The sequence below is a fragment of the Peromyscus maniculatus genome, chromosome 18, assembly GCF_049852395.1.
Source record: "Peromyscus maniculatus bairdii isolate BWxNUB_F1_BW_parent chromosome 18, HU_Pman_BW_mat_3.1, whole genome shotgun sequence".
Lineage (NCBI taxonomy): Eukaryota > Metazoa > Chordata > Mammalia > Rodentia > Cricetidae > Peromyscus > Peromyscus maniculatus.
In genome coordinates, this window is record NC_134869.1 from 42,528,214 (window position 1) to 42,552,041 (window position 23,828).

The 23,828-nt window shown below is 45.8% G+C and overlaps 1 protein-coding gene across 5 annotated transcripts; it reads right to left on the reverse strand.

Moving 5' to 3' along the window:
* Positions 1 to 225: 225 nt before the first annotated feature.
* Ptges3 (prostaglandin E synthase 3) lies at positions 226 to 21,566 on the reverse strand. Of its 5 annotated transcripts, none has more exons than XM_076554056.1 (8): positions 21,135 to 21,463; positions 10,482 to 10,595; positions 9,901 to 9,970; positions 9,192 to 9,290; positions 7,642 to 7,731; positions 3,160 to 3,222; positions 2,427 to 2,451; positions 226 to 1,358 (listed from the first exon to the last, which is right to left on the reverse strand). In XM_076554056.1, coding segments are annotated over exons 1-8 (483 nt in total). In that variant the 5' UTR covers positions 21,137 to 21,463; the 3' UTR covers positions 226 to 1,338. The 5 variants fall into 5 exon arrangements, with proteins under 5 accessions (XP_076410171.1, XP_042119069.1, XP_076410172.1 ...); XM_042263135.2 differs by lacking the exon at positions 21,135 to 21,463 and adding an exon at positions 20,079 to 20,723; XM_076554057.1 differs by lacking the exon at positions 2,427 to 2,451 and having other exon boundaries at positions 21,135 to 21,566.
* Between the last annotated feature and the right edge of the window lie 2,262 nt (positions 21,567 to 23,828).

Here is a 23,828-nt window from a genome sequence, read left to right on the forward strand (position 1 = left end):
GTAACCCCCTGAGCCAGCTCGTTCTCTAACTGGTCAACTTCTGAGCTATGTACACACAGAAATCATCAAGGAACCAATCTTTGTACGTTAGCATTCATTTAACATTGCCTCAAACAACCTGAATAGCAACAGAAGACAGAGACAGAGAGCATTCTCCTGCTGGACAGACTCCAGAAGCTGGGGAAGAACACTGCTCAAACGCAGGAGCTGAAGGATGCACAGGAGGACAACACATAGAGTTTTATTTCAATCAAGTCACAACACTGTTCCAGCTGCTGCACAGTGCATCTACAGTTCTCCATTACAGATCCACTTTAAAGGGTTCCCTGTGACAATACAGTAAGCCTCTTTTTCCAAACAGGAGCAGTCCCAAGTTTTCCCTCAAAAAATAAGAACTCCATTCCAGTAAGTGGTAAATACATGAAATTACATCAAACCAGACACTTAGGAGGAGAGCCAAGAAATCTTCCAACAGTTTATTAGAAAGAATGTAGACATTTAAAAAAATCCCCACTGTCATGAACATAAATTGAGTTTTTCCAGCCAGGGCATAAGCTGAAATCAAACAGGAAATAAAAAAATCCAATAGTGTATTAACATTTTCCACTCATTTGCCATACTGACAGTGCAAATACAGATCTGGTCTAAAATGTACAGACTCTCAAGCAACAATGTACAGCTTTCTTCGTCCTCCATGCTAAGAGATGTAAGAGCTCAAGGGCCAAACAATACCAAATGTAGAGGCTTCAAGAACCATCTAAGTTAGGGCATTCACTAGTTTTAGCTAAAATACACCTCACCACTGACAAGTGATCACATACAATAATGTAAAGTACATTTTTTGAAAAATAAACTTTAGTGGAATAATTCTGAAAGGTACACTGGAGGAATGGCAGGGTATCAGGTTAAGATGTCAGCCAATTTGTCTCAGCCCCTTCAAGCCCATGGTCTAGCATCTAAAACTAGTTCTCTTCCCTAAGCTGAGAGCTCCTAACATGTAAGTAACTGTTATAGAAGAAGACTTAGGTAAAGTGTGTTTATTCATCAGAGATGCTGTGTCAGTTGCCTAGGATCTCAACTGCTTCATGGAATCCTGGGAAATGTTCATGCATAAGGATATTGCCTTAGCTGACTTAAATTGCCCCATACAATGGTACATTATCAACCCTTAGTGAAGCCTTTAAAAAAAAAAAAAAGAAAAAAAAAAGGTTGAAAAATGGGTTAAAGGAGGCAAATACAGCATCTGCCTTTAGAGCTATCAACTCAGGAATTTTCTCAATTACGAAATCTTGCAGAAGTTATTTCTCTTTCTCAAAATCCAGGCGATGACAACATTCCTTACTCCAGATCTGGCATTTCTGAAAAGAGTTTAAAACAGTCAGCAAGGTCTACAAGAGAATCTGAGAATCTAACAATCTCAGTAGAGAAGTAGCTGCAGAACTGAAAGCTCCCCCGTAAGCACTTATGTGTGTGTATGCACTCCCCGTAAGCACTTATGTGTGTATGCACTCCCCGTAAGCACTTATGTGTGTATGCACTCCCCGTAAGCACTTATGTGTGTATGCACTCCCCGTATGCACTTATGTGTGTATGCACTCCCCGTAAGCACTTATGTGTGTATGCATTCCCTGTATGCACTTATGTGTGTATGCACTCCCTGTATGCACTTATGAACAGAGCGAATGTTAAAGAGTCAATGATTTCTAAGAACCACAACAAGGCTTTCTACAGGCTCCTTCTAGTTCATTAGCCCATTCCATTCTTGGGAATGCTCCCCTCTCCCCCTCCCGTTTTTTGTTTTTTGAGACAGGGTTTCTCTGTCTACTCCTGGCTGTCCTGGAACTCAGAGATCCACTTGTCCACCTCTGCAGTACTGAGACTAAAGGTGTTTGCCACCACGCCCAGTGCCTTCTCCTTTCTTAATAAGCTAATTCTGCTCCCCAGCAAATTTGAAAAGTATGCTCTTGAGGCTGGAGAGACTGCTACGCTTCTAGAGAACCCAGGCTCAATTCCCAGCACCTACACGGTGGCTCACAATTGGCTCCGACAGCCTCTTTTGTCCCCCAGCAACCAGCCATACACAGTGCACAGACACACATGCAGGCAAACACAAACAGAAAGTGCTGGGAGGTGGCGGCGTCTACCTTTAAACCCAGCACTTGAGAAGCAAAGCAAAGGCAGGCGGATCTGAGTTTGAGGCCAGCCTGGACTAGTTCCAGGGCAGCCAGGGAAACCTTGTGTATAAACAATAGGTATGGTCTTTTCCTGGTGGTGGCTGGGATCCTAACCTGTGCTCCGCCATTCTCTTCAACTAAGTTGTCCGTGGGCTTAAAAAGGACAATGGTGTCTGCTCTGCAATGTGGTCTCAGTGTAAGACCACCACCACACGGGAAACAGTAACAAGCCACCCCAGACCCATCACTTACTTTCATCATCACTGTCTTGTGAATCCTGTAGAAGAAATTTAAAAAGTTACCAAGCTGATCAGACATTCTTTTTAAACCCTAAGATTTTACTTCAGTGGCAAATAGTCACATGGAACCTAGGAACTTAATGATAACCGATTCATTTATTTTCATAAAGTGAACGGCTGTGCGACAGAAAACCTCTTTCTGCACAAAGTATCTGTGTACTTCTTGGTTGGAATTGAACTCACCCTCAGTTTTTTCCCCCTTATTATCGTATCTTGCCATTCAATTAAAGGAAAAAATGACTCAATACAAAGACAACAATGAATTCTAATTCTACATACGGAAGTTGAGAATTCTCCCAACTACATAAATAACTTTGTGTTAAGATGTTACCAGAATATTGAGGAAAGTACGTCTAATAGTCCAGTATGAGCTCTTAATGCAGTCACATCTTTTTATTACTATAGTCACTGATGACTTGGTTTTAAATCCTATTTATATCCTTGGTAAGATACTCCTTTTCTTTTTTGGTTTTTCAAGACAGGGTTTCTCTGTGTAACAGCTCTCTGGCTGTCCTGGAACTCACTCTGTAGACCAGGCTGGCCTCGAACTCACAGAGATCCGCCTGCTTCCCCAGTGCTGGGATATGGATGTAAGTGCACACTTGCAGGGGGAGCCATTAAACATGCAAGACCATCTGTAAATAAACTGCCTTTTACTATTAGGAAAAGAGGGTTTGTATACTTACATCATCTGCTCCATCTACTTCTGGTAAATCTACATCCTCATCACCACCCATGTGATCCATCATCTATATGAAACATAAAAATTAGTTTAAAAAAAATTGTTTTTTTAGATGAACAGATTTTTTTTTTTCCTTCGAGACAGGGTTTCTCTGTGTAGCTTTGTGCCTTTCCTGGAACTCGCTTTGGACACCAGACTGGCCTCGAACTCAGAGATATGCCTGCCTCTGCCTCCCGAGTGCTGGGATTTAAGGTGTGCACCACCACCGCCTGGCCAGTTTTTAAAATGTTTAAAAGCCTAATAGGCTGTACATTCCAGATATAACCCTTCAGTCCGTCATAGGTTCCCACCAATGAATGAATGCAAAAGAAACTACTTCGTCCCTGAAAACAAGGGACAGTCCAAGTAGGACGTGGTGGCAGATGACTTTAGAAGGCCAAGGTCATTCAACTACAAACTGAGATAAAAGGCAAGCAAGCCTGAGAGCCTGAGGTCTCAAAAAAAAGGAAAGGAAGAAAAAAAGAAAGAAAGAAAAATGCTGCTAAATTCTACCCAGCAAGATATCTACATGACTGAAACACGGCTCAGTGGTTAAGAACATGTGTTGCTCTTGCAGAGGACCCAGCACCAATACCCAACGATTCACAATCCCAGGGGACTCTTGACATCTTTATGGTACCCACAGAGAAAGGAAGGAAAGGAGCCAGCACAGGGAAGGAAAAAAAAAAATCCTTCTTTATAGCAGGATATAGTTACCCCTGGAGGTAAAGGAAAAACAAGTTAACACCAGCACAACAAAAAAAACCACCAATAGTTGGTAGCTGAAAACTACCTTGGTCTGGATAGATGGCTCAGTGGCTAAGAGTACTTGTTGATCTCAAAGAGAGCCTGAGTTTCAGTCTTGAACACACATGGTAGCCCACAACTATTGATAAACAGCAAACTCCAGTTTAAGGGGGTTCCTGCCCTTTTCTGACCTCTTCAGGCACCGGCATGCATGTGAACACACATGCAAAATAAGCATTCACACACTGCCTGCCTGATCTACACAGTACATTCTGGGCCAGACAGGGTAATGCAGTGAGATCTGATTAAAAACAAGAACATGTAACAACAAAGCTGGGCAGTGGTGGGCACACCTTTAATTCCAGAACTCAAGAGGAAGAGGTGTTGACATCCTCTTCCCATGAGATGCTTAAGTAAGCAGTTATGCACATGAAGTTGGAAATTCAGCCCCTAGTTTTTAATGTTCAGATAATCTGGTGTAGACTAGACTGGCCTTGACCTTACTATGACCCACTTGCCATGTCTGCCATCACCCCCAGCTTCACAGAACTCACCAGCTGAACCACACTCCTTCTTTACTTAGTTCACACACAACTAACAAATATTCCCACTTTGGTCACAGGGACGTACTTGTAACCTTTTACAAACAGCATGAAAGTCCTTTTCTGAGCCGGGCAGTGGTGGTGCACACTTTTAATTCCAGCACTTGGGAGGCAGAGGCAGGAGATCTCTGTGAGTTTGAAGCCAGCCTGGGCTACAGAGCGAGCAGCCAGGACTATACAGAGAAACCCTGTCACAGAAAAACCAAAACCAAAACCAAAATCCTCTGTCTACCTATGTCTTCTTGACTCTTTCTTCTTCTTTTTTTTTTTTTTTAAGAAGTGTCTCACTATGTGGCCTTGAACTGACAGAGATCCTCTTGTCTCTGCCTTCCCACCGAGTGCTGGGATTAAAGCAAGACTGGTGTGGGGCTGGGGTCTGTTTATGTCTTTCCTTAGGACAACGAGGTTCCTCTTTGGATTCCTATTTGGCCTTGGTGAAAAACTCTCCCCTTCTGATGCCAATGGGGATTGAGAGCCCAATATGGCTAGCTTTGGCAAGCATTAACGTAAGCCTAGGAACTGTAGCCATGAGGTTGGATTCTCCAGAAGGTAATGTATGGTAACTGCTTTCTCAAGTATGTTTGAGAACGTGTCACCCAGACACCTTGGCGATTAAGGGTAACCCTGAAGGTCACTGACCTCCATTTGTTAACAGCAGCATGCCAGCTAAGCCTTTTCATTTTCACAATCCTCTTCAAGCTGGTGTAGTACCTACTTTTCAGGAGTGGCTCTGTGCAACATTTACTGGCCTCCTGAAATTCATTTAGCCCCCTTTGAAGATATCTTAAAATTTATGAGCCAGAATGTAGCCATTATGAGACCATTAGTTATGCTCCTTATGAGCTGCCTGTTTTTTCTTTATGGTTCTTAGTTGTTCTTTTGCAGAGCTGCCAGCTTAAATCGTGCTGGGATCAAGAAAAATGGGCCTTGGCAGTTCGTGTTCCTGGAGTTGTATCCATGCCAGTAGATGCCCACACGCTCCAGGAGAGAATTTGACATTGCTGCTGCTGCTGTTGTTGCTCTTACAGCAGTGGCAGCCACTGCTGCTGTTTCTGGGATTACCATTTCATAATTGGTTACTACAGTGGAGACCCTGGCAGCAAAAGTAGCTACCACAGTTAGTTAAGACAGAGAGCCTGTGTGGCCTGGGCAGGCGTCTCCATGACAGGTAAGGTGACCTGCTGACGTCCCATGCAACCTAAGTCAGAAGCTCATTTTTTAGTAAAAGGGGGACCTGTAGGGCCCTGGCCCCCGTTTTGGGTAAATGTTGCCTTGCTTGCTGACCTTTACCTTGATTATCTTCCCTATGATAATTCCCTGACGGGTTCCACCCTCCTGAATGCTTAAGGCAAGTTCCTTGTCTGTGTATCCTGCATAATGGGCATTAACAGCTTAGATGCAGATTGTAAAACATCTGTAGCGAACTTCTGCCCTCCAGTGTTCTTCCATTGCGCTGTAAGCCTGTATTTAAGACCTCCTCCCTCCTTCAGTAACAGGCATTAAAAAAAAAAAAAAAAAGTCTCACTATGTAGCCTTGAACTGACAGAAATCCTCTTGTCTCTGCCTCCTGAGTGCTGGGATTAAAGAAAGACATGGGCCACTAACCTGGATCCTCTTGATTTGCAAACAAAAAATATCTTTGCACATATTTCAGTGTCAACAACTCACCAAGATGCTCTTATTTATTTATTTATTTATTTATTTATTTATTTAATTCTTTTTAGGGGGACTGAAAAGATGGCTCAGTGGTTAAGAACACTTGTTGCTCTTGCAGAGGACCCAGGTTACTTCCTAGTACCCACATGGTGTTTCATAACTACCAGTAAATTTTCTGAACTCTTAGGCAGATACATATGCAAGCTAACATTCATACACATAATCAGAGTTATGGCCAGTTGTGCTACCATTAAGGTTGCTGGGAACCAAACTCAGGTCTTCTGCATGAGCCACAAGAACTCTTAAATGCTAAACCATCTCTCTGGAACCTAATGCTGGTGTTTAAAGGTGTACTTATAGAGAGATGGCTCAGCGGTTAGGAATACTGGCTGCTCTTCTTTCTGGAGGACTCCTGTTCAATTCCCAGCACTACGACAGTAGCAACTGTCTCTAACTCCAAGATCTGTAACCTCACAGACTACATGTAAGGAAAACACCAATGCACATAAAAATAAATTATTTGGCCAGGCAGTGGTGGCGCACGCCTTAATCCCAGCACTGGGGAGGCAGAAGCAGGCAGATCTCTTTGAGTTCAAAGACAGCCTGGTCTACAGAGCAAGGTTCAGGATAGGCTCCAAAGCTACACAGAGAAACCCTGTCTTGAAAACAACAAAAAGGTGAATTTGTACTGTATGGTTCAAAGTATAGTACAACTGCTGAATTCATGCTCCTGAATGGTTCCAACATTGGGCTGGCACAACTAATTGTACTGGACTGAGAGATTGTACTGTTTTAAAAGGCAATTTGATTGTATTTTCGGTATTTTGTGTATATGGGTGTTTTGTCTGCATGTATGTTTGCACAGCATGTGTAAGCCTGGTGTCTGAAGAGACCAGAGGAGGGCCATCAGGATGCCCTAGGAATGGAGTTATAAGCAGTTGTGACTACCATGTATATGGGTGCCGGGAACTGAACCCAGGTCCTTTGGAAGAGCAGCCAGTGCTCTTAACCAATGAGCCATCTCTCTAGCACCATACATCATTCAATTTTTAAGTTTCTGTACATCAGTTTTTAAAATTACATTTATTAACACATGACTGTATACAGGGAGTCATCTCATAGGTCCCCATAACACTAAGCTTTGAAAATAATTTTAAAAGGCGACTTTGAGGGGGTGGTTCAGAGTACTTGCTACTCTTGCAGAAGACCAGGGTTTGACTTCTTAGTAACCACACAGTGGCTCATAACGCCCTATAACTCCATTTCCTGGGACTCTTGACACTGTCTTTGGACCTCCATGGGCACCAGGTTCCCAGATGGTGCACAGACACATACATATGCAGGCAAAGGACATCCATACACATTAAAAGGAAAAACATTAAAATGACTGTACAGAACAGTATTATGGGAACAGAGGAGAGGACATCACTAAGAGAACTTACCTCAGAGAAACGGTCAAAATTAGACATGTCTTCATCTGAATCATCCTCCCAGTCTTTCCAATTGTTGAAGTCCACACTAAGCCAATTAAGCTACAGATCAACAAAAACATAACCCTCTGTTAAATTTTTTGAACTTACAACTACTAAGGGGACATAAAGTTAGCACAAAAGAGAAAAATCCAAGTAAAAACGAAAAGCAGTAACAAGCCCATGAATTATTTAACTTCCCTTTTATACAAAAATAGTCATTGGTAAGAAGCATTGCCTGATATCTGGAACTCTTAAACTCACAAGGCTAACCTTGGAACTTCTGACCCCCTGGAGACATGGATTCCAGCCTGTTAGGCACTCTGCCAACGGGGCTACATCCTTAATGCCACTGCTTCCATTCTGGACGGTACCTTACTAGGAAGCCCTAGCTGGCTTAAACTCATAGAAATCCTCCTGCCTCTTACATACCGGGATAAGCACCACACACACACACGGCACCTCTAAGACATTTGTATGTGCAGAGAGCAAGAGGGTAAGACAACCACTTGGAGTCAGTTCTCTCCTACCACGTGAGCTCTTAGAATTAAACTCCGTCTTCAGGTTTGGCAGCAATCACCTTTGCCTGTTTAGTAAGTCCTTCTGGCAGCCAGTCTCCAATTCCTTGAACTTTAAGTGACACCAAACTTTGCTCCCCTTTGATAACCAAATAACTTATAAAATCTTTTTCTCTGCAAAATTTCTCTCCCTTTCCTTGTTTTAGACAGTCTTAACTTCTACGGCCCATGGTGGTCCTGAACTCATGATTCTCCTGCCTCTGCATGAACCACCATGCCTGGGTCAAATTCTTCTGTGTCCATGAGTAAACTCAGGATCTTGTAGACACAAAGCACCAAGCCCATCTCTATAAAAGGACAGGCTCTGGCCTTTTATGTCATCTCAACCCAGGTTAGAGTCCTCTGAAAAATTGCCTCTGTAAGATCAGGCTGTAGGCAAGCCTGTATAACATTTTAATTAGTGATTGATGGGGGAGGGCCCAGTCTACTGTGGGGCAGAGTAGTCCCTGGGCTGGTGGTTTTCGTAAGAAAGCAGACTAAACAAGCCACAGGAGCAAGCCAGTGAACAGCACCCTCCATGGCCTCTGCATCAGCTCCTGCCTCCAGGTTCCTGCTCTGAGTTCCCATCCTGACTTCCTTCAGTGATGGGACTATGGATGTGGAAGTGTACACCAAATAACCCTTTCTTCTCCAAGTTGCTGCCTATGGTGTTTTTATCATAGCAATAGTAACACCCAGGCAAGCGAGTCTCAATTTCACAATCTCTCTGTCTTAGCCTCAAATATGCCACCATGCCTGATGCAAAAGCCTGTCTCTTGAATGTAAAAAATTGTTATCAACTAGACACTTATTTCAAGACATTTGGTGAGAGTCCCAGGCACAGAACACCAGCTTTTACACTACTATGAAGACTACACAGAGAAACCTTGTCTCAAAAACCAAAAAACAACAAAATCTTATTATAAAAACTTTTTAACTTCTCAAGCACAGAAAATGAGTACCCACCTTTGCCCTCTCCTTTGTTAACCTCGGCCACGACTGGCCAGATTCTCCTTTCCGCAAACAACATAAAATCGATCTGTCCGTTCTTTTATGCTTGGAATCCTGAAACCAGAGAATCATCACACCATTCACCTCTCTACTATCACGGTAAAGACAGCCTGTTCCTTTCTACTTCTCCCTTTCTCATTTCTTTTTAACCTTTTTTTTGTATTGTTAGAGATCAAACCTAGGTTCTTAAAACATACATACATACTAGGGAAGTACTCATCAGAGCTCTATTTCCATAATTTGGCTGTTACTGTGCAGCCTGACTTGTCTTGAACTCAAGACCCTCCTTAATCAGCCTATCTGAATGCTAACAGTTTTTATGTGACCCTCTACAGTAAGCTTTGCTTCTTCCTTCGGCTTTTCTGAGATGGTTTTTCTATGTAGGCAAAGCTGTTCTGCACCTCAACTTCCTGAAAATTCACCTTATAGGCACAAGCCACCTCTCTGGTTCTTTCCTCAGGCTCTCAGCTACTAAAAATTTCAGATCTAAAGATAGGCTTCAAAGGTGATGTCATCTGTCCAGTGACAGAATAAAAAACATGCAGAAGGAAGGTTGTAAAATATAGCAGTCTATAAATTGTTATGTGAAGTAGACTTAATATTTACTATCAGCATTCCTATTTCCTCATAATTTAAATCAGAATAAAGCATTAATACTACTTACATTTGGATCAATACAGTGAAAAAGATCAATTTCATTTAAATGCTTAAAATTATCACTTCCTCCAAGACAACTAAAAAAGAGAGAGAGAGAGATTCAAATCAGCCTCTTTAAACAATACATCAGCAAAGAAAAAAGCGTAAGACACTCAGTTATCTGAAATAAGCTTCGGGTAATACTGATGTCAAAAGGTGTAGTGGCTAGTTTTGTTAATTTGACACAAACTAGAGTCATTTGAGAGAAGGGAGCCTCAAATGAGAAAATGCTTCCCTAAGATTGGGCTGTAGGCAAGTCTGTAAGGCATTTTCTCAATTAGTGGCAGATGGGAGAAGGCCCAGTCCATTGTGGGTGGTTCTATCCCTGGGCTGGCGGTCCTGGGTTCCTTAAGAAAGCAGGCTGAAAAGGCCATGTGAAGCAAGCCAGTAAGCAGCAACCCCCCCCCCCCCCAGGTTTCTGCCCTGACTTCCTTTGATGACGAACAGTGACGTCTAAGCCCAATAAACCCCTTCTCCCCAAGCTGCTTCGGGTCATGGTGTTTCGTCACAGCAACAGTCACCCTCCCCCCAAGACAAAAGGCAAATTACCTGAAAGTAAGTTTGGATTTTTCAAAATTTACATTAACATCTTTACTGTCTTCAACACAAAATTCAATGAATACATAGTCCCTTCGATCGTACCACTTTGCAGAAGCAGGCTGCCTATAAACAGAGAAAATGATAAATTCAAGCAGGAATTGAGTACTTATGACTTTACATTATTTACTTATTTATTTACTTATTTCTCGATTCCATCACAACTTAAAAGTTTTATTTTACATTTACCCTACATTTCAAGGGCTCCAACAAACTAATTTCAAGAGGACATAAACTTTAATAGGGATTTTATTTTGAGAAGTAGGGGAATAAGGCAAGGTCTCACACTAGCCCACGTTGGCCTCAAACACCTCATCTTTCTTTGCCCACCCACATAATGCCATGTATCGTTCTAGTATCATTGTAGGACAGAAAATAGTCTTGAAAAACCAACTACCGCCGGGCGGTGGTGGCGCACGCCTTTAATCCCAGCACTCGGGAGGCAGAGGCAGGCGGATCTTTGTGAGTTCGAGGCCAGCCTGGGCTACCAAGTGAGTTCCAGGAAAGGCGCAAAGCTACACAGAGAAACCCTGTCTCGAAAAAACCAAAAAAAAAAAAAAAAAAAAAACCAACTACCTTTTCCTTCACAGACACTCAGCAGTGTTAACAGGGATTTTAAAAGCCAAAATCTAATGTTTAATTCCCTGTCAATCACTAGGTGATGATCTTTTAAACCATTATCACTAAAACTAAGATGTACAGATTTAATTATAAAGAGAACAAGCCACTTTCAGAATGTAGTAGTATTAGTATTTTATAATCCTGATTTCAACATCAGTTAACAGGGATGTAGCCAGCGGCATAATTTTAGCTATCATTTACAAGGTCAGGGTTTTATGTACTAAACCCTGGAACAAAACAACAACTGAAAAATATAGAGGTGTTATGGTATGCTGTTTTGTCATTCCAGAACTCAGGAGGTTTAAGGTAAGAGGACTGGGAATTGTAGACCAGCTTGGACTACATATCAAGCTGTTGTTTCACAGAACAAGAGCAAGGGCTGGAGAGACGGCTCAGTGGCTAAGAGCACTGGCTGCTGTTGTAGAGGATCTGAGTTCAATTCCTAGCACCTACATGGCAGCTCACAACCACCTGTAACCTCAGTTCCAAAGGATCCAAGATCGGTAGGCAAAACATTCATACAAAGATACTTGAGGTGGCTCCCCGGGACCCACTTGGTGTTATAACTGCAAGTTGTCTTGACGTAAACATGTGCAGTGGTGCATGCACACACAGCCATTAGTAAGTTAAAAAAAGACACACGGTGGTTTCCTAATCTGAAATGACAGTAAGCCCCCCAGAATAAAAGCTTTCTCTTACGGCAACACCTCGACTATATCCTCTACCCTTGGGGTTTTTGTTTGTTTTATGATAGGGTCTTGCTGTTTCAGTGCAGGTTGGCCTGCAGTAATAGTTGTCCCTGCCTCTTGAATGATGGAATTACAGGTGTACACCATTCACATTCAGTTTACGAGATTTCATTCTTGTTTTCTTTTTCGAGACAGGGTTTCTCCCTGTACCCCTGGCTGTCCTGGAACTTGAGAGATCCGCCTGCCTCTGCCTCCTGAGTGTGGTGTAAGCCGCCACTACTACCTAGCACTTTTGAGAGATTTCAAATGCCCTTTATCCCTTGTAAAATATTATGAATATTAACAATCACTTGCTATTAGTAACATTCATCTTTGTGTGTACACACCAATATGCCTGTAAAGCCAGAGAATTATTTGCAGGAGGCAGTAATTGAGACAGGGTTTCTCTACACAGCCCCCCTGGCTAATGCAGAAGTCACTATGTAGAACAGACAGGTCTCTAACTTATGATCCTCCTGGCTCTGCCTGCTCAATGCTGGATTATAGACACAAGCCACCAGGTCTAGCTTAGTGTTATTTATATGCACCTGTGTACAAGTACCCACAGAGGTCAGAAAAGCTGGTGTTACAAGCAGTTGTGAACCACCAGATACAGATGCTGGAAACCACACTCTGGGCCTTCAAGAACAGCAGGAACTCTGAACCACTGAGACATTGCTCCAGCCCTGGCTTAGAATTTTTCTTTCTTTGTTTTTTTGAGACAGGATCTCACTATGTAGCCTAGGCTGTCCTCGAACTCACAGAGATCTGCCTGCCTCTGCGGGGATTAAAGGCACACACCACCAAGCACAGTTTAGAATTTTTTTACAATGGGGAAAAAAATGGGGTGGTGGTGGTTGGCCAAACACTTTATATTCAGAGACTTGGAAAAAGGGCCAAAGAAGTCCACCAAACCTGCTGTCCTCAGCAGGGTAGATCTTAGAGGCCACTGTTGCTAAGAATACACTAGAAATTTTTAGCAATAAAGAAAAATTTAATTAAAACTAGCTGAACATGGTGGTTTACGTCTATAATCCCAGCACTTGGCAAGCAGATGTAGGAAAACTATTGAAGTCCAGGCTTTGGAGTAGGGACCCTTTCTCAACTACTGTCCCCCGAAATGGCATGAGTTTTAGTAGTATAGTTCAGTGTTAGAGCATTTGGATAGTACAGGCCAGCCCTTAGGTTTGAACCCAAGCACTACAAGTATTTAAAGTAAGATGAGTTCCTTTTTGTATGGAGTGCTTTTTCCCTTTGAAGCAGTCCAGTCTGTGCTGATTGCCATGCTTGGTGGCACACACCTTTAATCCCAGCACTCAGGAGGTAGAGGCAGGCAAGAGGCCAGCCTGGTCTACCTAGCCAGTTCCAGGACAGCTAGGGCTATACAGCAAAACCCCACCCTGAAAACCCAACCAACCAAACAATAAATAAAAGAAAACAAAGTCTACCTTGCCCTGGTGAGATGGCTCAGCAACCAAGTAAAGGTATTTGCTACACAAGCCTGGCAACCTGACTTCAATTCCCGGAACTCACATAAAGATGGAAACCAGGACTCCGAGACACATCCCTCCACATGCATGCCCACACACATACACATGAGCCCACCCACCAATAATAAAAATTATAACAAACTTGGTTGTTCAGTGAAGACTAATAGCTACAGCTCACCATTATTACCCAAGTGTCCCTTGCTTAACTTTAGTAAACAGCATGTTACCATAGGCACCTACACTTTCTAGGTTTTCTAAACAATGTTTAAATTGAAAATAAAGTCTGCTGGGGACAAAAAAAGTGAGAGATAAATAGAGTCCAAATAACCTTGGATTCTAAGTCAACTAAAAAAGGCATTCCCGTGAATTATCTGAAGTGGGGAAGAGACACCCTAAATAACCGTGGGCTGCACCTTCCAGGGCAAGTTCATCTGCCCCGCTGCTGCCACTGCTTCAAGCTTCCCAAGAGGACCGAAGACAGCAGCAGCTCTTTGGGTCTCCGCCAGGCTTTCAGCACCAGACTGGAAGCCACTAAAAGCAACTCCTAGGTTCTAGATTTTTCTGGGTAAGTCAGCCATTGTTCAACTATTCAGCTGACATAGCATCATGTAAGGCAAGCCAATAAACCAATCCCCTTGTTACACACTCACTGAATTGGTTCTCTTCCACTAGAGAACCCTGAATAACCATCAAATAACAGGTACACGAGGATTCAGTGTGGTATTTTACCTCATCTTGAAAATAAAAAGGACTAACCTGGGGGTAGGGCTCTATCGTTCACCTGCTTCTTGCCTAGAAGTTGAGGTTGTTATGGGTCTGAGGCAAGAGAGTGAAAGTGCCATCTTAAAGTGGGCTCTCCTCCCACACGACTGGTGCATTGTAAGGGGAGAAGAGGACGTGGATGAGAAGACACAGGTAGCTATCAAGTGAAAGAGAACCATTTCTTAGAAAATAAAAATAATCAAAGTAACAAATGTGTTTGATGTTAAGGTCTCACTCTGTGGTTGGCCCCAAACCTGCCAAACTCTCACAGTGGTATCTAGAATCTACTTATCTACAAACCAAGTCTCTCTATATATAAATGTGATAAACTATTGTTAATGTCTGAATTTCTTTTTTTAAAAGATTTATTTATTTATTATGTATACAGTATTGTTTGCATTTATTCCTGCAAGCCAGAAGAGGGCGCCAGATCTCATTACAGATGGTTGTGAGCCACCATGTGGTTGCTGGGAACTGAACTCAGGACCTCTGGAAGAACAGTCAGTGCTCTTAACCTCTGAGCGATCTCTCCAGCCCTAATATCTGAATTTCTACTTGAAATAAGTGAGGGAAAATAGGATGAGGGGCAGAGAAATGGCCTAGCACTAAAGAATATTTGCTCTTCAAGAAGACCTTAAAGCAAAACCAGAATGACCTGTGTTCAGTTCTCAGCACCTACATAAGGCACCCTACACAGCCCGTTAACTCCAACTCCAAAGGACTCGACACTCTTCTGGTCTCCTCAGGAACCCCCACACATCTGGCAAACTCACACAAAATCTTTTAAAAAAGTGCTACCATCTAGCCACATAATAGCGTCATCTAGAAATTACTCAAAATCAGGAAAGTATGTTTCTTTCCAAAACTCACACATACATTAAAGGTACTTTATATATAAATAAACACTGGCTTGGTGATGCTTTTCCGAGATAAACAGTTCTCTCATAGTTAAAGGTTCATGTGTATAACTGTTTTGCCTACAGAAGTCAGATGGATCCCCTTGAACTAGTTATAGAGGGTTGTGAGCTTCCACATGGTTGCTGGGAACTATCAAATCCTCTCCAAGAGCAGTTAAGTGTTTTTAGGTTTGGTTTTTTTTTTTCTAGACAAGGTCTCTACATAGCCCTGGCTGTCCTGAAACTATGTAGGCCATGCTGGCCCCCAACTCAAGAGAACTGCCTAGCTCTGCCTCCTAAGAACTGTGATTGAGGGTGCGCTGTACCTTGCCCAGCTAGTAAGTGCTGTTAACTGCTGGCCCATCTCCCAGACCTGCTAACTATTTTTCAACCACCACCCCAATATACTTTTCAATAGGCTTAACATGGGGCATAGGTGAATTTGACTGAAGATGTGCTACAGCGTAACAAGACTCAAAGCAGACTTCAGGCCCAAGCCTAACCATCAAAAGCATCTCATGTAAACATGCCCTACAGCCAGAACACATCAGAGCTTGGACATCATTCCGTGTTTACTGGAAGGCAGTGCTGGGAACTGTTCTGGAGATGCAACAGGAGAGGAAGATCCCAGCTCTTCCTAGAGCCAGGTGTGGTGGCTTCCACTGTAGTCACAGCACTTGAGTCTGAGGCAGAGGATCACTACAAGTTCCAGGACAGCCTGGTCTACATTTTCTGCACCTTTAAAGACCACACTTCAATGAATAATATGGTTATGTAGGAAGACTCTGCTCAGGCTTCAGGCCCCCCCCCCCACGTGCGTGTGCGTGTACGCGCACACACGCAATTATCCATGCATACGTACTACATACACATATAATTGCACAAAAACTGATTGTGCATGTTTGTATGTAGTATATATGCACATGTGTGTATGGGGGTGTGAGGTGGCCAGATGTCTATCTGTCCCACACTTGCTCTACCTCCACACCTTATTCCTTTGAGATATGTCTCTCAATGAACCTGAAAGTAGGTGGTCAACAAGCCCAAATAACCCTCCTGTCCTGTCCACACAGCTTTTTATGTGGGTGATGGAAATTTTTAAAGATTTTATTTTATGTACACTGGTGTTTTGCCTGTATGTATGTATGTGTGAAGGTCTCAGATCCAATGGGAACTGGAGTTACACACACTCGTGAGCTGCCAGGCAGTTGTTGGGAATTGAACCCTGGTCCTTTGGGAGAGCAGCCAGCGAGTGCTCTTGATCGCTGAGCCACCTCTCCAGCCCCGGGGTGATGGAAATTTGAACCTAGGTCCTCATACTTGTTCAGCAAGTACTCTTACTGGCTGAACCATTTTCCCAGTCCTCTTTTCAGTGTTTTTAATGAGGGAGTCTTTTTTTCTTCAGGGCTTCTCTATGTAGTTTTGGTGCCTGTCCTGCATCTCACTCTGTAGCCCAGGCTGGCCTGGCTCTGCCTCCCGAGTTCTGGGATTAAAGGCGTGAACCACCGCCTGAGGGAGTCTTAACTATGCCGGCTTGGATGGCATTCAACTGCAACAAACCTCCTGCCCCTCCCTACCTTTCCATGGACAGTACTCATGTGGAGATACAAGGATCAGGAGTTCACAAAAGAACGAAAACAAATCTGTTGTATCTGTGTCAGCTTGTAATGAGGAACGACACCAAAGCTCTGCTATGGAAAGCCAGGCACTGGGAGGTGAAGGCAGCAGAGCCAGGCCAGGCACTGCTGAAAAGAAAGAAGGAAGTTTTAGCTGGCCACAGTGACGTACACTGTTAATTCCAGCACTCTAGAGGCAGAGGCAGGATGGTCTCCATTTGAAGCCAGCCTGGTCTACCCAGTGAACCATGTCTCAGAGAAAAAAACTAACCTAAATATGCACATTAGTTGGAGGAGATTCAACTGTACCATATCCCCATCTTCCATTAAGTTGTAGCTTCTGGAAGCTGGGTTTCCAGTAGTTCCTGTGATTTAATTTAAAGAGGGCTGGACCAGTGGTGGCACACAGCTTTAATCCCAGCATTCAGGAGGCAGAGCTGGGGGATCTCTGTGAGTTCAAGGCTAATATGGTCTACATAGTGATACCCATCCAACCATCAATCCATACAATAACCAACAGGGCTGGGGCTATAGCTCACTGGAAGAGCTTTGCCCACATGGGTGAATGAAGCCCTAGGTTCTTTCTATCTTGACAGCAGAAGATAATACAGCAGTTCATTTAAGAATGAACAGAGCTGGGTATGGTGGCACATGCTTGTCATCTCTCATTGGTGGTGGGAGGAGGACCACAAGTTCCACGTCAGCCCGGCACACCTAGTGAGACCCACCTAAGGAACCCTGAAGCCCCACAATTGGCTCTAGATTTTCCCGGGGGGCAAGGATAACCAGGAACTACTACTTAAGACCCCCAAATGATTTTCTGGGCTCTTAAACTTTTAAAACAGAAAATGCAATTTAGCAGAGTAATATTAAATTAGTAATAGGAGTAACCTACAATCCAGCATTCTTTGTCACTTTGTTTCTATGCCTTCCAGTTAAAAGTCTAACTCAACAAGAAAAAAAGTAAAAAAATCAGTTGCCAGGTTACGGTGGTTAGGAAGTCAACACTGAACAAAGGCCATCAGTTGCTCTTTTCAAACTTATGAGACACTTACATAGGACATGCTCATTGTTTAAGTCTGGAAGGCTCAAGATTTTATTTTGGGAGTTCTGCAAAGCATATAAATATTTATTTATTTAGTAAATAAATAGGTATAACTTTAATCCCAGCACTGGGGAGCCGAAGGCCAGCCTGGTCTACAATTCTAGGACAGCCAGGGCTACACAGTGAGACCCTGTCTCAAAGAATAAGCCTATTTACAGCAGACATCAACAAACTACGCCATCAGCCAGATTTTTTTTTTCAATTTTCACTTTAGAACTCTAAGTCATTAGTTACATAAATGCCTTGATGTTTACAAATGGTATATATTGAACATTTTTATCTTCTAAGGAGTTGTTCATATTCATTTTATGTGTGTGTTGGCTACATGTACGTAAGGACATTGCTTATATCCCTGCTACTGGAGGCCAGAGGGCCAGAGAGATCCGAAGAGGGTGCTGGATTACGTCAGCCACCATGTGGGGTCTGAGAATTGAACCCAGATCCCCTCAAAGAGCAGCAGCTGCTCCTCAAGACCAGCCATCTCTCTACCCCCATATACTGAGCATTGAAAACAGCATCGGGTATGTGATTGATTCAAAATGGGCATAATGGTTCAAGCTTTAAAAAAAAAAAAAACAATTATCTTAATGGTGTGTACCACCCTCTAATTTCAGTACTTGGGAGGTAGAGGCAGAAGAAAGATTAAGTATTCAAGGGTAGCCCCATATGTAATGAACTGTAGACCACTTAGGGCCTCATTGACCCAACTCAAAAAACCTTAAAAAAAAAAAAAAAAAAAAAAAAAGAAAAAGAAAAAAAAAAAGAAAAAGAAAAAGTTAATAGGGCCAGGCATGGTGGCCCACGCTTTTAATCCTAGCACTAGGGTGGGCAGAGGCAGGTGGATCTCTGTGAGTCCCAGGCCAGCCAGCGCCACATAGTGATACTTTGTATCAAAAAACCAAATTAATAGAGGTTGGACAATGGTTAAGAGCACTGGGTGTTCTTCTAGAGGACTCGGGCCTATCCTCAATAGCTTTATGGTGGTTCACAACCATCTGTAACTCCATCTAGTTCTAGGCAATCCAACACTCTATTCTGGCCTTTGGAAGTGCTGCAAGCAGGTGGTATGCAGACATATATGTACAGCAAAACACCCACAGACCAGGTTGGGTGGCTCACAACTGCCTCTATTCATATCTTAACACCTCTGCAGGAACCTGCATTAGAATGTACACATCCACAAAGACGTAATTAAAAATAATATAATTTTTAAAAACATTTATTTTTGCCAGGTGATGGCCGCCCAAGGCAGATCTGTGTGAGTTCGAGACCAGTCTGGTCTACAGAGCAAGATCCAGGACAGGCTCCAAAACTACACAGAGAAAACCTGCCTCGAAAAACAAAACCAAAAATAAATGTGTGTATATTCTCATTTATACTAGTATTTTGACTACATATAAGTATATATATGTGCTGCATGATTGCCTGGTGCCCACAGAGGTCAGAAAAGGGTACTGGGTCCCCTGAACCTAGAGTTACAGATGATTGTGAGCCACCACGTGGGCCATGGGAGCCGAACCCAGGTCCTCTCCAAAAGCAGCAACCACTCAATCTGAGCCACCTCTCCGGTCCCAATAAAAACAAAGTCTTAAAAGGAAAAATTTGTGCTGGGCAGTAGTAGCACACGCCTTTAATCCCCACACTTGAGAGGCAGAGGCAGGCAGATCTCTGTAAGTTTGAGGCCAGCCTGGTCTACATAGAGAAACCCTGTGTGTGTGTGTGTGTGGGGGGGGGGGTTTGTAACCAAAAACATTACCTTTGAAGGTAATAGCACTACAATTAAAGAATGGGTAGTGCTTGTAGTTTTTGACTTTATGTGCATGAATGCTTGCCTGCATATATGTGGACCACATCCCTAAAACTGAAGTTATGGACGGTTGGGAGCCACCACGTGGGTACCGGTAATAGAACCGGGTCCTCTGCAGGAGAAGCCAGTGCTGCTAAACCACTGAACTACTCTCTAGCTCCTAAATTGGTACTTTTGGATGAAAAGGTGTTTTGTTTGGCTAAGCTCATCTATTAAATTGATTATGTTTTACCTAGCAATTAATTTTCTCCTTACTGATGTTCAATCTGTTTGGTATATTAAATATCAAAAAGGAAATAAGCGCTTTACATCAATTTGTCTTAAGCCAAAATGTGGCACTGGAATATAGCTCGGTGGACAGAGCCCTCCCTAACATAGGGTTCTATCCGTAACACCTCGAAAACAACATTTAAACCGGTGCTGGTGAGTTGGCTCAACAAGTTAAGGCACCCACTGCCGCCCTGACAACTTGAGAATATATATCCCCACGGGATGGAAGAGACCTTCCCACAGGCTTTCCTCACCTCCAGGAGCAGTCACTCACACAAGAATAAGTTTCCTTACGCATTTTCCAGCACTCCATGCCTTCTTCTCGGGCCTGTTCGCGGCCACCAACCAGCTCTCGGGCGTGCTCCACCCGTTTAGTTCCAGCCATGCACTGTTCAAGCAAGCCCTCCCACCTACCGCTACGACTGTTAAAACCCAGCTTCTTTCCGATCACTACCCACAACTAACTTTTAGGGCTGTGCACTGCACCCGCTCCCACCACCACCGAAGGCTGGAATTCAGTTCTCCCATCTGAAAAGTTTCCCCGAGAAGGGAAGGCCTGGAAAAATAGGGCCACAAATTCTTTTAACAGGTTCAACCCACCAAGGTCCCTCCCTGTAGGTCCCTCCCTCCACACCCATTTCGCCCTCCCACGGACGGTGCACCACGAAAGGCCATGCAAAGTTGATTAAGGAAAAGTGCACAAGTGTCCTGTGGCCGGACACGTGCACGGCTGCCCGCCCCAGTCACCACGATCCCCTGCACGAGCGGCTGAACCTGACCACTTCCGAGTCAGGAAGGCGTCCGGGAGGCCCGGGAGGGAGACCGCGCATGGGAACGGGAAGTTTCGTGGTGGTGACGGCATGGCCACCTCCAGTTGCCTAGCAGTGCCCGCCGCCGCCGCCGCCGCCGCCGCGGGCCGCGTGGTGCCCATCGGCAGCCCCGAGGGCTTCCCGGGGGCGCCCGCCAGCTCTCGGCCCCGGGGCCCGCATGGCGAGGCGCGCACACGCGAGTTCGGGGCCCGCGGCTAAGTTCGCGGAGTTGCGGGCCCGCCAGGCCCACCCGGGAGGGGGAGGACGGGCCGGAGGAGGGGAGCGGGCGTCGGGAGGGGGGGGAGAAGATGTCCTCCGCCCGCCAACGGCAACCGGAACAGGGACGCGGGGCCTCCCGCCGCCCGGCAGGGCCGCGCCGGCCGGGGCGAGGCGGAGGCCCGCGTGGGGGAGGGCCGAGGGCCGTTTCCCGGCCGCCGCGGCCCGGCTCCGGCGCGGCCCGGCTCCCGGGGCGGCCTCCCCTCGGCGGCGTGTCGCACTCACATGGTGAACGGGGCAGGGGGCCAGGCGAACGGGTGGGCGGGCCTCGCTGGCGGCGGCGGCGGCGGCGGGCGCGGCGGCTCCTCTCCGGCGGCGGCGGCGGCGACTCCGGCGTCTTCTGCCCGGTCGCGGCCTCTCCTCGCTCCCCGAAGGCGACGGCGGCGGCGGCAGCGGCGGCGGCGGGCTCGACCTCGATGCCCAGAATGCACCGCGCGCGGAGCGGCTCCCTCAGCCCGGGAGCGGAGGGAAGTGGAGGGAGAGGGGCGCGAGGACGGCGGAGGAAGGGGCGAGCGGGCGAGCGAGCGAGCGGGCGCGCGTGCGCGCGTGCGTGCGTGCGAGGGCTGGCGAGGCCGGGCGGCGGCTGGTGACGCAGCAAAATGCCCGGGCCCCGCCGCCGCGCCTGCGCAGTCTTTGTTTTCGGGCCCCTGCGCGGCTTTCTAGAGATCTCTACGGAAAGGGCGGGGCCTCCCGGCTCCTTCGCGATGCTTCCCGAGCCCGCCGGCCCCGCCCCGTCCGCTCGCCCCGCCCCGCCCGCCCCGCCCCGCCCGCTCGCCCGCCGCCGCCGGCCCTGTTCGCGCCCGTCTTCCCGGGCTCCCCTCTCGCGTTAGCAGACCGTTGGCCGCCAACCGCCCGAGCACGCGCCCCCGGGCGCTCTCCCCGGGAAACGGCCGGGCCGCGGGAGACCCTGGCCGGTCAAGGGGTGGAAACCGGGGCCCCGAGGAGACCAAGTCTCGGGAAAGACGTCCCGGCGGACATGTTTGAGAGCGGGGCTCGCCCTCGAGCCCAGGCTGGCCTCGAACCCGCGGCGGTTCTACCGCCTCCGCCTCCCGAGTGTTGAGGTTACAGTCGTGTGCCACCGGCCGCCACACCTTGGCTGTAACCGGTGCAATGGGTGGGGGAACGGCTTCGTGCTCAGAGCCTGGAGCACCGCGCCCGCCGTGTCCCGATGGTGGAGCCGCTTGTGCGGATTTACCTTGGGGAGGGCGCCCTAGAGGCCGGGAGGGCTTCTGGGCCTTCACTGCCCCCGTGCATGTGAGTCCAGATGAGAGGCTGCGATCTGTGTAAAACTCCTGTACAATGCCCTGGATAAAGTCCAGTGAGGGTGGTAGCCAGGAGCAGTTATTTGCTGCTCAAAAATGGGCAGATCAGGGTAGGGGTAGACCAGGGAACCACTATTCGGGGCACGACAACAGGTTTCAGGAAAGTGTAAACGTTTGGGAAGAGCGGTAGCTTGAAGGGGAGCCAAAGAAAGTATTATCTGTGCTGTGCAATGAAAACTGTATTCAGATCTGCAAAATGGGGGCGTTAGGCTCAGTACGGCGAACGGGGATATAAATAGATAAAAACTTGTGTTTTGTCTTCCTGTAGTTCAGGCTGGCTGCAAATCCAGGGTAATCCTGATGTGCTGGGATTACAGGCTTTTTCGTTTTGTTTAATGCTGTTGGTATAACTTAGCCTAGACTCTTAGGTGATATTGACCGTGTAGTCCTGATCCTGTTTCCCAAGTGCCAGGTAACTGAAATACTACGATTCTGAGAATCTTACCACCCGTCAGGGAAAAGAAAGTAGTCCAGCATAGTGGCACAGGCTTGTAATCTCAGTTGAGGAAACCGGGGCAACCTTCAGGCCAGTCTGGGCTGCATATTGTTTGAAGACAATCTGGGCAACTTCCCTGCTTCAAAATCGCAATTTTTAATTTTTTTTCTGAGGTTTGTTAAGTACTTTGCCAATATGTATACCATGTGTGTGCCTGATGGAGGTCAAAAGAGGGCAGGAGATCCTCTAGAACTGGAGTTGTGAACCATGTAGGTTCTGGGAATAGAACCTGGTTTTTTGAGAAGAGCACCCAGTGCTCTAACTGCTGAACCAGGTCCCTAAAAATTTAAAAAGAGCTGGGGGTCATGGCTCTATGTCTTTAATCCCAACATTTGTCCAGGGTCAGAGGCAGGTGGACCTCTGAATTCTAGGCCAGTCTGGTTTGTATATCAGGGCTTTAAGATCCTGTCTCTGGGATGTAGCTCAGTGAGTAGAGTACTTGCCTAGCATGGGTGAATCCTGGGTTCAGTCCATGGCACTACCACTACCACCACACCCAAAAGAGAAAAGACCAACTATTATGATGGAAATACAAAATTGTTGGGAGCACAAAAGGACCATCATAGCCGAAGGAAACTTTCCAGGGCTGGAGAGATGGCTGGGCGTTAAGAGCACTGTCTGCTCTCCCCAAGACCCTAAGCACCTGCCAGTGCCTCCCAAGTGCTGGGATTAAGGGCACGGGCCACCACTGCCCAGCAGAATATTCAGTTTTTAAAACTACCGTTTGAGGGTTTGGAGAGATGGCTCTGCAGTTAAGAGCACACATGGCCCTTATAAAGTCCCAAGTTCAGTTTCCAGCACCCATGTCAGACATCTCACGACCACCTGTAACTGCAGCTCCAGAAGATACGATTCATGTGATCTCTGGACATTAACACACATAAAAACTCACTCTTTCTCTCTCACATACACAACAGACACAAACCCACGTACACATGAATTAAAAAATTATGTGTGTGGGTGATTTGCCTGCATCTATGTATCTGTGTGCACCATGTGAATGCAATGTCTGTGGAGGACAGAGGAGGGCATAGGATCCTCTGAACCTGGAGTTACAGAAAGTTATGCATGTGGGTGCTGGGAACTCGACCTGGATCCTCT

Bases quoted from the DNA above. Each gene is read 5' to 3' on its own strand.
- Ptges3 (XM_076554054.1), bottom strand. From the start codon at position 20,209: ATGGCTGGAACTAAACGGGTGGAGCACGCCCGAGAGCTGGTTGGTGGC. The intron at 9,291-9,900 runs GTAAGTAGTATT...CTCTGGTTTCAG, and splicing joins TTCACTGTATTGATCCAAAT to GATTCCAAGCATAAAAGAAC. The intron at 1,359-3,159 runs GTAAGTATACAA...AACTCTTTTCAG, and splicing joins AAGTAGATGGAGCAGATGAT to AAATGCCAGATCTGGAGTAA.